The sequence below is a fragment of the Microchirus variegatus genome (assembly GCF_963457635.1).
Source record: "Microchirus variegatus genome assembly, chromosome: 8".
NCBI lineage: Eukaryota > Metazoa > Chordata > Actinopteri > Pleuronectiformes > Soleidae > Microchirus > Microchirus variegatus.
The window spans coordinates 21838788-21855500 of record NC_139809.1 but is presented as its reverse complement, the minus strand read 5'-3'; the positions used below and the strand labels follow the sequence as shown (position 1 = coordinate 21855500).

General features: G+C 43.0%; 1 protein-coding gene across 1 annotated transcript in view; it reads right to left on the bottom strand.

Annotated features, from left to right (window-relative positions):
• iqsec3b (IQ motif and Sec7 domain ArfGEF 3b) overlaps window positions 1-16713 on the bottom strand; it is a gene marked incomplete at both ends in the record, with an annotated part of 69066 nt that overhangs the window by 34829 nt on the left and 17524 nt on the right. Inside the window, 2 exons of the mRNA XM_083893106.1 lie at window positions 1195-1596; window positions 9654-9771. Coding sequence (XP_083749232.1) covers window positions 1195-1596; window positions 9654-9771 — 520 coding nt within the window. The remainder of the gene's footprint in view (window positions 1-1194; window positions 1597-9653; window positions 9772-16713) is intronic.

Below are 16713 nucleotides of genomic sequence, written 5' to 3'. Positions count from 1 at the left end.
CTCCAGCTTTGCAAAATCAGGGCCACAGACCCACAGTCCTCAGAATCTGGAGGTCTCGCAAGTATCACAAAGTACTTTATGGCACTACACACACCCCCACACGCCAGGTATCAGCTAAAAGATGGCAGCGATCGTGTTATTTTAGACGTTCATCATGTCAGAACCAGTGAAAAAGAAGTAGAGAAAACCAAGGAAACGGGAAAGTGGAAACGACTGTCTGAGCGAGCAAGGAGCTGAGCACGAGTAAACACCGGACCAGCTTTTTCTGAATGGCAAGAATTGAAAAACATGCAAACGCATGCAAAACAGATGCCAACCGGCATGGACAGTCCACAACTTGTGTCCACTGGCACTGTTGAAGACGACTGTGAGTGGTGAGTTTTTAACAGCAGTGAGGATAAAGCGGTAGAAAATGGATAGATGCATGTTTACAGAGGTGTCGAAAAATATGTACTGCAGACTTGCAACGTTCCACATTGGTTGTTTGGTCCATAACATAAGAAAATGGTAAAAATGATCTGTGTTTCCTAAACCTCAAAATGAAGACATTTTCAAGTATCTTGTTTGGGCTACAAACCAAATGTTTTCAATCTGTTTCATTATTTTTTTATATGGAACCAACAAACCAGAAAATACTCACTTTTAAGCAGCTGAAAAATCTAAAAAGGAAAAACTTGATTAATTAATTAGTTAGTAAAAATGAAATTAGGCATTCAAGTAAAGCTCCAAACAGTGTGATTTATTCAGGCCCTTCATAATGGGCTTATTGGTATTATTGTTATTATTATTATTATTATGACATAATGTTTCCATTAGCTCGAGTGGTCAGAGTGCCGTCACAGGAAGAGGCACAAGAATCAAACCGAACAATGTTAAACTGTACAGCAGATCAGTTAAAAAGACTAAACAATCCTGAAAATGTGGGCTATTCTCCAACATTTAGCAAAGAAATGTCTCTCATCATTTAACAGAGGAGTCCGGTGAATTTAGCAACAGCACTGCTGAAGACTGCGATCGCAAGCGGCACAAGCTCGGATTGGGTGGTTGTGTGATTCTCATCACTTTTTTAACAATTTATCGTGCAGCCCTAATATCTCTACATGTATGTAGTTGAGGTAAGTTTACAGCTCCTTCATGAACAAGGATAGTAAATAGTTGAAAATAGGAGGTAGAGCATGAAATAAGAACACTCACTTGTTCAGAGAAGCAGTCCTCCAGCTGTGTGAGTGTGGATCCTGGGGTTGTAGATGGAGCTGTGTTTAGGGTAGGAGAAGGAGGAGCAGCTGGGGCAGATGCAGGTGATGGGGGCAATGAGGTGGAGCGACATGGAGGAGGAGGTGGAGTTTTGGAGCGCAGAGGTATTTGTCCCCCTCCTGGATGCAGACTGTAACTGTGTCTCTGGGCTGTATTCCGGTTTCGGTCTGAGGGGCTGGGATGGCGCAGGGAGATCCGCCGGGGCAGCTTGCTCTCAGACAGCGAATTGCGGATTTTCTGGAAGTTTTTGCTGAGCTGATACTGACGGAAAGCCATCTGGATACGACGGGCTGCCCGCCTTGCTATGAGATGTCCTCCATATTTCTGTTCCAACTCTTCTATCTGCAGAGGAAAAACAAGTGAGTTTAAATCAAAGCTGTTTACAATGCTCTGAAATGTACTGAAGACACCGCAAGAGTGCTTTTGCAAAGCGCAGTGTTCCAACAGAAAAACACCATACAGACATTTTGCACCCAGGTCTACTCAAGGTAAAAAGAATTCAAGCATTTGCTGGGAGCTGCAGCGTCCTGAGTTGTTATATAAGCCCAAATATGCCTTGTACACAAAGATGAGCTTAAGTTTATTTATTTGATAGGGACAATGCTCATTAATCAACAGACAAATTACTTGCTGTAAAACAAGCCAGAGTTAGGTACAAGTGCTAGTTTCCATCTGTTGTCCCTAGCCTTAAAAGGCACCCTAAAATGCAAAAGTTGATAAAAAAAAAAATGCGGCAGCAATTTTAAAAGACATGAGCAAACCCTCAAAAGACACAAAGATATTGCTCACCTCACCTAACCCACTTAATTACAGTACAACATAGAATTACAGTATAAATACAGAAAGAAAACAGAAAAAGCAATGAAAGAAAAGAGTGTTTGTGGACTTAAATATATGGTGTATGATTACTATTGTAATCGTCCAGTAATCCAGGTTTTGAGTTGTTTTTTAAAAATCTAAAGACTATTACACTCCCTTAACTCACTGGGCAGACTATTCCAAAAAAATGTGCCTCTGACAGAAAAGGCTGTGTTGCCAATCCTACTTTGTCTATACTGAACTATGCAGTCCCCTCTGTTGGCTGCTCTGGTTACTCTATTGACCTTGTCTTTCTGTTTTATGAACACAGACAGGCATCAGCAAAGTGTCTGACGTTTTCAAAGCTAAACATGTTGTGTTTTTTGATTATGTGACAATGATGATAACTATTACCCTTACGGTCCAATGTCTTTAATGCCTGTTTATAGAGTGACTCCAATAGTTGCAATGTTGTTTTATTGGCTTGCAACCAGCTAGTTAAACAGTAAAAGAAATGTGAGAAGATCAGTATTGGCAACCTTTTTTGCATGCTTTTTAAAGAGTCTAGAATGATTCCCAGATATTTAAAGTCAGGCACCACTCTAACCTTCTCTTGGTTAACTATTACGTCAGGGTCATGAGACACAGTAGTTTGTTTTGTAAAATACATACATACTGTTTTGCTTATGTTCAGGTGTCAGCATGAATTAGTTAGCCAGATGGATACCTTGCTCATGGCCTCAGTCAGTTGGTTTGCAGCTTGTTGTTTATTTTTAGCATGCACGTAGAAGACTGTGTCATCATGTACAGATGGACAAACAGTGGGCAGGTAATTTATATAGAGACTGAACAGAAGGGGGCCCAGCATAGATCCTTGAGGGACACCTATTTTACAGTTTAGATAAGAGTTGTTAATGCGTGTGCTTTGTTATCTGTCTGTTAAATATGATTTCATCCACTTGATTGCATCCCCAGAAAAAATTAATTAGGGAAGTTTTGACAAAAGAAAGTCATGATCAACAGTGTCAAATGCTTTCTTTAAATCAAAAAATTGGTTTGCACCCACTATGCCTCCTTTATCTAGATACAATCTGATGTTCTCAATTTCTGTGGAGTGATTACTTCCAAACTGCATTGGGTGCAGTGGTGTATGGCCTTTGCTAAGATGAGTAGTCAGCTGTTTTGCCACCCATTTCTTGGCTACCTTGGATATCACAGGTAGTATACTGATGGGCCTGTAGTTCTCCACCAGTGTTTAATCTCCGGCTGGGAGAACCTCAGCTGTTTTCCCAGGTCAACTTGCAGATGCCAATCAGGAGCTTTGTGGAGGAGGCCTGTCGTTGTCTGTGGACCTGCTGTGGGAAATAAATTGTTTTCCTGTTCCCGTGAGGGAGATTTTAGTGTAAGGTTTTCTGTATGTTGTTAAAGATAACAATTAACCAAAAGTCAAGCTGTGAACAAATGATGGGATTGTAAAAGCAGGGGTCGGCATGAGGGGCACAGGATGACATGTGTGGGTCATAAAGAAAGTGGGTTGTCTTGTTGTAACTTGCTTTGATGTGACTGTATATATGTTTGAGCTTTCTGAAGCAACTGGAGAGAACATTTAGACCAGCTTTGGGACAGATTCTCTCCTTCATGCATGAAGTAAAGACACGATTTAACCAACACCGATGACTCCAATGAAATTTCTTTCACATTTTGGCGACGAGGATGGGATGGACGTTCCACTGCTCAGGTTCTGAGTTCTGACTGAAGGTTATTACCGGTAAGGAAAATTTCCACTCCACCAAGGAGGAGGAATTCCGCCTGACGTCAGAAACAGGTACTGACCAGTGGACGCTCCATCTATTTAAAAGTGAGTACGGTGTTTTTTAAATCTTGGATAAAACCTATAGGTGGACAGTTGTAATTCCTTTGTGGTAGCTGTCTGATATTCTATAATTCCTTTGTGGTTTGAATGTCGATATATTCTATAATTCCTTTGTGGTTTGAATATTTGGTCCGGTGTAATTCCTTTGTGGTAATCGGGACCGTCTCATGTAATTCCTGTGTGGTGTTGGAGACTAGTGCACATGAGTGAAACCTAGGTAGACGGCACAGGATGACATGTGTGGGTCATAAAGAAAGTGGGTTGTCTTGTTGTAACTTGCTTTGATGTGACTGTATATATGTTTGAGCTTTCTGAAGCAACTGGAGAGAACATTTAGACCAGCTTTGGGACAGATTCTCTCCTTCATGCATGAAGTAAAGACACGATTTAACCAACACCGATGACTCCAATGAAATTTCTTTCACATTTTGGCGACGAGGATGGGATGGACGTTCCACTGCTCAGGTTCTGAGTTCTGACTGAAGGTTATTACCGGTAAGGAAAATTTCCACTCCACCAAGGAGGAGGAATTCCGCCTGACGTCAGAAACAGGTACTGACCAGTGGACGCTCCATCTATTTAAAAGTGAGTACGGTGTTTTTTAAATCTTGGATAAAACCTATAGGTGGACAGTTGTAATTCCTTTGTGGTAGCTGTCTGATATTCTATAATTCCTTTGTGGTTTGAATGTCGATATATTCTATAATTCCTTTGTGGTTTGAATATTTGGTCCGGTGTAATTCCTTTGTGGTAATCGGGACCGTCTCATGTAATTCCTGTGTGGTGTTGGAGACTAGTGCACATGAGTGAAACCTAGGTAGACGGTTGTAATTCCTGTGTGGTTGCTGTCAAGATATTCTATAATTGCTTTGTAGTTTTGAAGCTCTGAAGGGAAAAAAAAATAATAATTTAGTAGAAAACAAAAGGGTATATAAATGGATCAATCCTAAATTAACTGAAGGCAATGACTGTCTCGTGAGGGCCGAATCATCGGAGAATTAGTTTTGGGGGGTTGCAAAATACCACCTCGTTTGGCTTCAAGACCGAGCAGGTATATTGTTTTTGGAAGTCGACTTTAAAAAAAAAAAAATGTTTTAATTGAGATTGGAAACCATTTAAAATTTGGCCTAAGTGTTGTTTTGTGTTGTTTTGTGTTGTTCTGTTTTGTTCTATGATGTTTTCATGTCTGTGGCTGGCTTGTGTTGTTTTGTGTATGTTGATCTGAGCTCAGTCTGCAGAGCTTGTGTGAGGAGGAAAAGTTGCATGGGGTTGTTGCAGGCTGTGGAGCCAGAATGACTGTAAACTGTTTGGGGGGAAAAAAAGAGAGGAAATGCCTCTATAACAAAAAGATAGACCATGTCAAGAGCATTAGTTTAATCAATGTTTGATCTGCTGCAGGCAGATGATATGTTTAAAAAAAAAAAAAGAGAGGAGAAGTAAGGTAGGAAGGTAATCAAGTGCTTTGGGGGTTTTTTGTATGTTGAAAAGACTGGTATAAAATGATAGAAGTTGATGGTGTTGGAGTAAAATGGTGAATGAACTGTTTCTAAGAGATGATTTCTTGTGCTGAACAAGAAGAGCTGCTTCTGTGGGGAGAGTCTACAGGCTGGACTCTCAGTGACAGAGAGACAGAGAGAAGGGGGGTTTCAGTTTAAGGAAAAAGTAAGGTCATGAAAGATTGAGGAAAGTAGTAAAAAGGGAATTGTGTTGAAATTGAGGTTTGTTTAAAATGTTTGAAATATATATACATATATTAAAAAAATAAACAATAAAAACAACAATAACAATAAATTAATTAATTAAATAAATAAATAATAGGAACTCTGTATTTTGTTATAAGAACTATATATTTCTTGTCACCATGAAGATGATGATGTGTGGCTGGGGCTGAGTTAGCTCAGCTTAATTTGTTCCTGTGTTTTATATGATGCATGAGCTGGTTAATGAGAGGATTGTTTATGACGAAGTGTCCCTGATCAAGACACTAGTCCTTAACAGCTCCTGATGAGTGTGTGATATGTAGAGCATGAATGTGAATGGGTGAATGGGATAATTGAAGCTGTTCAAGAGTGCTTTGAGAGGCCCAGTTGATAAATAATAATATTAATTTTTAAGATGAATGTGTGACATGATTTTGTGTAAAAACAAATGGTTTTGTCTCATTATTAGAAAAGAAGTGTGCTGAAGGATGTTGTTGATGGATGTGAAAATGACTAAATGGTTATAAACTAACATATAAATCGGAAATATATTCCAGTCACTATAGGGTTAAAATAATTAAATGAAATTAAGGTAATCTAGAATAAGTGAAGTTAACTGTGTGAAGAAACATCTGAACTAATAATCTAGGTGACTGACGACCCTGATCCAATCACTGACTCCACTAACAGACCTGACTGACGAACAAGGAAAAACTCTGCAAAAATAACTTTGAGTGTCTGTCTGAGTAATTTGAAGAGTGTCTTGAAGACTTTGTGTTTGTGCTGAAAGTTATCCAAAGTGTGTTTAGGTTTGAATCTGCCTCCTCCATGTGCTGTCCACACTCTGTGTCTGCACCCCCTCCTCCCTCAGAGACACACAGCAGGACAATCACCTACAGCTAAATGACAATCCAACTCTACAGGAGGTAGAAGCTGTGTGTTGTAGGGTTTTTCAAACTCAGATGGGCCAACATCTGACCGGCCAACTAGTCGACATCCCCGGCTGTTGGATCAATGCAGTTCAACATGGTGGCCAGCCTGGCTGAAGATGTGCTTTATGTTTTCGTCTTAAGAGTGTGTTGGACTGAGATTCACAACACAACACTAAAGGAGGGTGAGTTAGCAGCTGACTATTGTACATATGGACTCTGTTTTCACAGCTCACTCTGGCATTGACGCAGACAATGAGGCATATGATGACCTGCTCGTTCGTGTCATGGTTACATGTGTCAGATGAGAAACTGGGACCATAGCGAATGTCTGGACACACGTTCTGCACGCTGAACAAAATCAGATAGATTTGGACTCTAAACAAACGCAAAAAACTTCAGACTGCTCAACTGATACTTTGACACCTATTCCTCCACCAAGGAATGAAGAAAGACTGTTAACATTCAAGGAGAACAAAGACACAGAAGTGGCATGGGTGTGTCACTCTTGTAGGACCAGGAGATCCCAGAAGGCATGGATAAACAATTCACAGAGAAATTTGTCAGAAAAAGAAACCATTTTTTGAACAAACTGATTGGAAAAATTGTTTTTGTTTTTATGTTGTTGTTTTCTTTTTCTTTTGTTGTATTCTGTATTCTGAGACTTGGAAAAAAGTTAACTTATACCAATATGTTTGCAGTAAAGAATTAGTTGATAAAACCATGTGATTTCCCAAATAAATGATGTTGACCCTTTGTGTCAAAAGAGAGGAATGTGGGAAATAAATTGTTTTCCTGTTCCCGTGAGGGAGATTTTAGTGTAAGGTTTTCTGTATGTTGTTAAAGATAACAATTAACCAAAAGTCAAGCTGTGAACAAATGATGGGATTGTAAAAGCAGGGATTGGCATGAGGGGCACAGGATGACATGTGTGGGTCATAAAGAAAGTGGGTTGTCTTGTTGTAACTTGCTTTGATGTGACTGTATATATGTTTGAGCTTTCTGAAGCAACTGGAGAGAACATTTAGACCAGCTTTGGGACAGATTCTCTCCTTCATGCATGAAGTAAAGACACGATTTAACCAACACCGATGACTCCAATGAAATTTCTTTCACACTGCCGGGGGTCTTTCTCCAGCCTTGATGAAGGGGATTGCCTTCTTCGGAGCCTGAAGGTGTTTGCTGGTGCTGATGGCTGAGGCTATACTCTCAGCAACCGCTTTGAGTACCTGGTCATGGCGCCAGTGATAGCGACCATCGGCCAGGACCTTCTGGCAGCTGCTGAGTAGGTGTTCCAAGGAGCCTCTTCCGGCGCAAAGGAGGAAGGAAGGTGTCTCGCTCTTCCCCCACACATGGAGGTTTGCTGGCCTGGGGAGGGCATTGCAGTCTGCCTGCAAGATGTTTGACCAGTTAAATAGTTTTCTTGGGGTACTAAACCCACAGCAGGAAATTCCTCATCAGCACTTTGAAGCACTGCTTCTACTAGTTAGCGTTAGCGTCAGCTAGCATACTGACGCTAATGTTAGCTGCTGTCTGTGTCCCCGTTAGTTAGACAATGACTGTTAATGTTATGATTATATCATTATCTGCGCCAGTAGCGCCACTTACAACTGTGTGTCTTTCTTTCTTTTTTCTTCATCCTCTTTTTTTCTTCCTCTTCTAACTTCCTGATTGATAACTCTGTCATTGCAAATCAACCCTTGTTGTTTAAGGGAGACGGGGATGCGGCTGCTCACTGATGCATTTAGGCTCCGAGTGTCGGGAGCCCCCCTCTCGGCTCGGGGCCCCAAGCAGTTGCCCGCCGCCTTCCCTTTTCATAAACTGCACGTCTACCCGTGGCGCGATGAAAGTGAGAAAGTGCGTTAATGCGGTAAAAATATTAACGTGTTAATTCCACAAATTAATCATCCTGCGTTAACGCGTTAATTTTGACAGCCCTAAATAGAATATAATATAATAAAAGGCCAGACTTGTACACCTTGGTGAGCCACCCTCCAAGCTCTTCAGTAGACTTCCAGATTGCAGCAGACTCTTTCAGGCTGGTATCAAAGAGCTTCCCCAGGCTCTTGACTGGTTGCTCCAAGATGGATGGAATTGATGTTCCTGTGATCGAGAGCCGGAATTAGTCTACTACATATCCCTTCTTCAGCACCATGGACCTTGACTTGGAGGGCTTGAAACTCATTCTGGCCCATGTGATGAGTCTCTCCAGTCCCTGCAAGATCTACCTGCTCCCTGGAACTGATGTTGTTGTGATGGTCAGATCCTCCATATAGGCGCTTATCGGGGGCTGCTTGCTGGGAATATGGTGGAGGTGTAGCGCAAGCTCAACTAGTTTGTGTGGGATGGACCCGTAAGTGTTGGTGAGGTCCAACCACAACACATCTATATATAATATATATAGATATATATATATATATCTATATATATATAGCCACTGCCAGCCAATCAGGACTGCTAAGTATGTATCTGCTAATACTGGCAGAAGACCAAAAGTGATAAGGGTGTTACTAAAAATAAATTAAAAATTAAACCCCTGCACAAGCATATTTCTATTGTTTGTTAGCAGATCTACTCATACCGAAATCTGAGTATCCTTGTGAATTTTACCAACATATTTTCAGCAAGAGGGGGAAAAGAAGGAGGGTGGGAGTGGGAGTCAAGGGAAGATGAGACAGAGAGGGATGAAAAAGGAGGACAACCATGCAAGTGCCTGCGCAAAAACACACTCACACAAAGTGTAGGGACACACGCACATACACGCTCATATGCACACACACTGCAGCAGCAAAAGCAGTGACAACAGCAGACCCTTCAGCAGTTTGCTCTGAGAAATTAAGACATCTCCAGTCGCCAGGAGCAGTTATTAGCTGTTACCATGACAACCTAGCATCTTTTGTGTTCATTTTGCTGTGGTGATGGAGTTACTGGTGCTCTTTGTCATGTCAGTAGAGACAGAAATGGATCAGACAAGACACAAAATCAACTGATCATCCATCCACCATTTGACTACTGGATTGGTGGAAGCATCCATGACAGTGAGTGTGGGGCAACACACGCCACACACACATGCCACACACACTTTAAAAAAGGCATTACCTGTTTATTCTTATTCTCCAAGGTAATTTCATACTCGCTGGGTCCCTCTCTCTTGGTTCCCTCCACTTCCTGTCCACTGCCAGAGGAGGTTCCATCCTCCAGGCTGAGCATCTGTCCACTGTCACAGAAATAAAACAGAAAGCTGTCATCCCCTCTGACCTCCAAAAGTCTGCCATTATCATAGTGGCAGCTCATCAGCTCTGCAGAGTGTGAAGAGGTTAATGAGGGAAGCAGCAGGTTGGAATAGGATTTCTTCCCACAATGTAAAATGTACTCTAAGTTATGTGACTTCAAGTAATTGTCACTGTTTGTTCACTTGTCTTTTTCAAAGGTCAAGCAGATCAAAACATAGCTTTTATTTGGTTGTGGAAATGGCAGCGCTTTTAGATGCTTATGGCAGAGTGGTGGTAAAACAGAAGTCAGAGTATGAGCCAACACTTGATGGGTCAAATAGTCAGGACCGAAAATTGAAAAAGCCCCTTAGAAAACAACATGGTTGGCATTTTCGAGGGAAAAGCACAACTATGCATAGTTTCTGTATGATTTTTTTGTGTTGAATCCATTTCTGCCAGTTGCCCAGCTGTAAAAGTTACCGTTTAGTCAAGCTATTGTTTAATTAGCATAAACATTGATTAATCGCCAAAAGTTAGAAATGACTATCAATTTCTTATTTGTTAATATTCTTTATAGGCTTGGTATCATCAGGCCTTTCATTAAATCCCATGCTTGTATCTTTATGACTAACACAGAGGTAACATGCCCTCTTTAAACCATAAATTACACACATTTTACCACAATTTTCGCTGAAACTATATAGTTTCTTTCATCCCTGTGGGATCAAGGGATATCAAGGACCCAAAAGCCAACAATCTCAATACTTAATGGACTTTGAGGATTCAGGAAATGTGTGATTATACCCATACTATTTCTTTGTGAGAGGTTATTCTGAGCCTTAAAATAGCAGTAACCGTCTCAGGCCCATTCACCTCCATTCATTCTTTGGACCAGCATTATGTAAAAAAAAAAATGGCTGTGCAGAAACTGAAGGAACTCTTCTTCTATCTCGTTGGCCTAATAGCATAATTGCCCAAGTAATTTTTTGGGTAATTGTGATATCTGCTTAACTTTACCAATGTGCTTGCTAAAAAAAATTTGCTGATTGCTAAAAGTTTTTTCTTGTTTTCGGAAAACGTTAAAAAATGACTTAGGCAACTATGCTATTATCCAATCGAATCCACTTTATTTGCATAGCACATTTTATAAACAACAAAGTTGCCAAAGTGCTGCACAACAGATACCAAATGGTAAAATAAAGAAAGTTAAAAGTTAAAATACAATAAATTAAAAGCATATAAAAGGCAAAAACCATAATCATAAGATCAGATAAAACACTAAGAAATATAAAAATACAGTAAAAGACAGACAGAGACCATACAACTCTCACGCTGTATGAAAAGCCAAGGAGTAAAAATGAGTTTTTAGGCGAGATTTAAAAGTATCTAGGGTGGGGGCCATTTTGACATGGGTGGGTAGCTCATTCCATAACTATTAGATTTACGAATTCTGCAGCTTTTCCACAACTGCATGAATGTGGATGTACTTTCTGTCCTTTGCTGTCCCTGCTTTCATCTAGATTTGTTGGCATGGCATTCTGTTGAAGTAGCAATCAGCAGAGTCTTGTGTCTCTTGCAGACACAACAATGTTTTCTGCTCCGCTTCTAATGCAGTGAAGAACAATTCTTGTATCTGCTTTTCATGTTTGGCTTCCCAGCTGTCTGTGTTAAAGGTTGGGTCAGAAGCTTTCTTCATCGCTGAAACCACCTGCGGAAACTGTGGTTTTGTTTGTCTGTTTTTGTATCTCTGGCGTTCCTAGGTAACACAGGGTTAAAACTAACTAACTAACTTTAGTTTTAATTTTTTTTGCAATTTTTTTATTTATCAAAATGATCTACAGACAGCGTAATGCGTTATCCGACTGCGTAACCACGGAGACCCCTCGAGCCTTCATACTTCTCCGTCGTGGTGATGAATACACACTGCAATTTCCCGCCCGATCAGTAGGGGTCGCTACGCAAGGTTGTTGTGCTTTGGCTACAGTGAGCAATGGCGTCCGAGAGAGAAAGACTGTGGAAGCGGAATAACATTGAAACAGTGGCCGGTTCTCACTTTGCTGTGTCACGGAACGCAGTTTTAAGATAATTTGAGGCGAGAAATTGGCCATTTAGAGTCTAAACATGTGCTGTGTGTATTAAGATATGACGTATTATAGTTTGGCAGCTCACGAGGTGGCGTAACGTTACTTTGCTTCTCACTGTGGTGGCGGCTAATATGCTGCGGCATGTTGCTCATGTTGCCGCTATATGTTAGCAGTCTCTTGCAATATTTACATGCTGTTTTGGATTTGTCTGTTCCTTTCTCACCGGTTGTATTTGTGTATATAGGGAATCCAAAATGCCGCCACACAGGTGATTTTAAACAGCTCGGTGCATCCTCTATCTCAAAGTTGTTGCCTACCGTAGCCATGTCTTCCCTCGTTCTGTGCCCCCCGTACCTATGTAGTGACATAAGTCACCAACCAGTGACTTTTTTTAAGATAACGTAGCCAATTTCTTTAAAAAAAGGAAGAAGAAAAAGAACATATCCTACTTCTCTCGCATTCACGAATCGCAATTCATTTTTTCTGTCAACCGGTGCAAATCACGAATATGTACCAATTTTAATTGTGTCACGATGCATCGTTACATCCCTATGGACTAATCATTGTTTTTTTTCGATTAGTCGACTAATCGGATCATATCTAAATTGAATGTATAACATACAGTTTATCGCACCTGCTCTTATATAAATCATTAGCTTTCAGGTTGAAGTGTTTAAGGTGTATGCTACCTAAAAGTTAAGACAATTAAGATGATCGTTCATTAAACCTTTAATGAAATATGCTTGTAGCAACAAACATAAAGTGCAAACAGTTGAGTAAACATATAAGGCACTGTTATAACATTACAGAAAACACATGAAATATGTGTGCTAAGGCTAATGAATCAAATCGCTAATGTTAACATTTACAGCTATCAATATGAGTAAGTAGTAAGTTAGCGCTCTGTTTACGCTAATGTTAGCAGCTAACTAGCCCGTTAGCTTGCCAAGATGACGGTCCCCCTTCATCGTCGTCTGCCACAACGTGCTTCCTTTTCAGGTGCTCATGCATGGCACTTCTGCTACCGTGAAAGGCAAGTGCTGTCTTGCAGATAGTGCATTGCACACTTTTTTCCTTTTTCTTAAAATGCTCCCACACTTTTGAGCTCCATTGCCACTGGGTCACCATGACACCATCAAGCCTGTCTGGTATAACTTCCCGTGACATCACGGCTGACCCAGATTACCACTACTGCGCATGTGTGTCAAGGACAGAGACTAACAACGCAAATCATTAGCATCACAGTCAATACTTCACACACAGAGCTGTGTCATTCACACATGATTCAAGCACATCAGCACGTTTGTGCTGGAGCTAGTCCTTATATGTGACCGAACACTAGTGGCACACATTACATTATGAAAACTCACCCATAAGAATATAGAGCGGTGCAGGCGTCACATCATCATCTCAGACAACTACTGTGTGTCCTGCTCTCTTTCAGCCGCTGAATAATCATCTGTTTGTTGATTTTGTGATGATGAAGTCCACTAACACGTTAGCATAAAGATCGCTAGCTGTGCTGTCTCTGTCTTTGTTAAGAAGTTCAGCCACAGTTCTTTGTGTTTGAATTATTGTTGTGGAGGTCTACTTACATACATTAACTTGTTTTTATGGTCAAAAACCTCCTAGTTGCTGTAAACCAGCCGATCACCCCCAGAATACAGACTGTGTTGTGATTGGCCAGCCAGTGTAGAGCCTTCCCAACTGTCTTATGATTGGCCAATTCAGCACACCCGCTCTCAGAAGCGCAGCTCCCCCCTCTGGAACGGTGGATGCACTGCTACTCATTATCAAAACATTGTTTTAACAATGTTTAAAAATAGCTTTGTCACGACTCCCCGCCGCAGTCCCTTTTATGACTTTGACCCGGAATCAGACCCAGAGTCAGAAGACACTGTCGCTCGTGAAACACCTCCACAACGGACGTTATTCTACTTCTGCGGTTCAATGTACGCAACCGGATGTGCCCGGACTAGTGCCCGGAGCAAGATGATCTGCTGTTCAGGAGAACCGCTGTTTACGTAACCGGACGTAATCTTTTTTCAGAGATCTCACTGAGCCCGAGATTACAATAAAACACAGCATTCTCAGCAGTGGCTGAACTGTTTGTCTTGGCGCGGTCGCGCGCCAAGACTTTACGCAGCTGAGGAGAGCCATCCTGGACCGACTGGGCAGCACGTGAGAGGGACACCGGCAGCGGTTCAGGGGGCTCTCCTTTGAAGAAGCTGGGCGCCCATTTGCATACGCGCAGCAGCTCCTGGACGCAGCGAGGCGCTGGTTCCAGCCGGGGACCCACTCCGCTGAGGACGTCGTTGGACAGGTGGCGCTGGAGCAGTTCATTGCTGGATTACCATCACCTACAGCCAATTGGGTCCAGTGCCACCGCCCCGCCAACATCGAGGCAGCGATCGTTCTCGCGGAGGACCATCTCTCTGTTCCCCAATGGAGCATGAGAGAGGAGTTATGTGCTGTCCTTAGTGGTGAGGCAGAGGTGCCGCATCCCGACGCTGCTGGGGGGGGGCACAGATAGCCCCCATGGAAGATTTTCAACTCGCGCAGTCTCGGGATGAGACCCTCCGCCATGCCTTTCACCAAGTGATGGAAATTGATGGTTGTCCGGTTCACCCTAACGCAGCACTCACTCACCCCTACTTTGTTGTCGTTAAAGACCGTTTATACAGAGTGAGTCGTGACGCTCAAACAGGGGAAGAGCTCTCCCAGTTGTTAGTCCCAAAAAGCCGCCGAGAAACGATTTTCCAGGCGGCTCACCACAACCCCATGGCGGGTCACCTGGGATATGATAAAACACTGAACCGGATCATGGCCGGATTTAACTGGTTGGGCATTCGGGCGGATGTAAGTCGGTGGTGTGCATCCTGCCACGAATGACAATTAGTCAACCCTCCGGCCACCCCAAAAGTGCCCTTGCGCCCATTACCATTTTTGGAGGTCCCTTTTGATAGACTTGCCATGGACCTCATCGGGCCATTAGACCGGAGCGCACGGGGATATCGATTTGTATTAGTTCTAGTGGACTATGCAACGCGCTATCCTGAGGCAGTGCCCCTGCGCAGCATCTCGGCGAAGAGTGTTGCACAGGCACTGTTTCAGGTCATCTCCCGAGTTGGGATCCCGAAAGAGATCCTGACTGACCAGGGCACATCATTTATGTCACGTACACTACGCGAACTATACGAATTACTGGGCGTCCGCTCAATTCGGACTAGTGTGTACCATCCCGAGACTGACGGCCTGGTGGAGCAGTTTAGCAAAACACTAAAGAACATGATTCGTAAGTTTGTGCACAAGGATAGTCGTAATTGGGATAAATGGTTGGACCTTCTGTTGTTTGCAGTGAGGGAGGTGCCCCAGGCCTCCACGGGTTTTTCGCCCTTTGAACTCCTGTTCGGCAGAAAACCTTGGGGTGTCTTGGACCTGGTTAAGGAAAACTGGGAGGCGGGTCCAAGCACCAGTAAAAACGAGGTACAGCACGTCCTGGACCTGCGAGCAAAGCTCCATTCACTGGGTCAGTTATCACAGGAGAATTTGCTCCAGTCCCAGGAACGTCAACAGCGGCTGTACAACAGAGGGGCTAAACTTAGACAGTTTTCACCGGGAGATAAAGTGTTGAGGTTGTGCGTTCTGACAGGGGTGGAGCAACACAGATTTACCACCTCAACCTCCTCAAAGCCTGGAGGGGGGTGGCATCTGTTTCTCAGTTTGCTGACATGTTCTCTCCTCTGCCAGGGCGCACAAACCTCATACACCACCACATAGAAACTTCCCCGGGTGTGACTGTGCGTTCACCAGCCTATCGGCTGCCAGAACACAAGAGGAAAACTGTTCAGGCAGAACTTCAGGCCATGTTAGAGATGGGGGTAATAGAAGAGTCCAACAGTGACTGGTGTTGCCCCATTGTACTGGTTCGCAAGTCCGATGGGTCAATACGGTTCTGTGTGGACTACCGTAGAGTCAACGAGGTGTCCAAATTCGATGCCTATCCAATGCCCCGGGTCGACGAACTCCTGGATCGGCTGGGCACGGCTCGCTTTTTTACGACACTGGATTTGACCAAGGGCTACTGGCAGATTCCCTTGTCGCCAGAGTCCAGGGAGAAAACGGCCTTCTCCACTTTGTTGTACCAATTTGTCACGCTTCCGTTTGGATTGTTCGGGTCCCCAGCGCCTCATGGACCGGGTGCTGCGGCCTCACTCTGCATACGCTGCGGCCTACTTGGATGATGTCATCATTCATAGTGAGACCTGGGAGCAGCATATGCAGCAGGTGGGAGCAGTGCTGGAGTCCCTGAGGAAGGCGGGGCTCACGGCCAATCCAGGGAAGTGTGCAGTTGGACGGAGGGAGGTACGGTATTTGGGGTACCACTTGGGGGGAGGGCAGGTGCGGCCACAGATACAAAAGACCGCAGCGGTTGCAGCCTGCCCAAGACCCCCCCCAAGGGGGGGGGTTGTGGCTCAGCCGGTGATCTACTTGTAAAACACTGCTACCTGCTGATGAAGGGAGGCATTACTGCGACAAATATACCATACATTCCACAAATGTGTGTTTTGATGATCCACAAATGCAAAATCACAATTCACAAATGCAAATTTCAGTTTTACTAAGTTACAATTTGGATTTTTTTTATTTGTGGATCTCAAAACACACATACAAATCAAGAAATACGTGTGGATCACAATTTGCACATATAGAAATATCAGTGGAACAAATTTAACTCTGTAGTTTTCCTCCACTCTGATAATGCTTACTCCAATCATTTTTACACGAAGGGGACTAAACAGGACTGGGGGGGGGGTAAAAAGCCTGCTCATGGTTAAATGATGAGTGCATCACTAAAGTTCC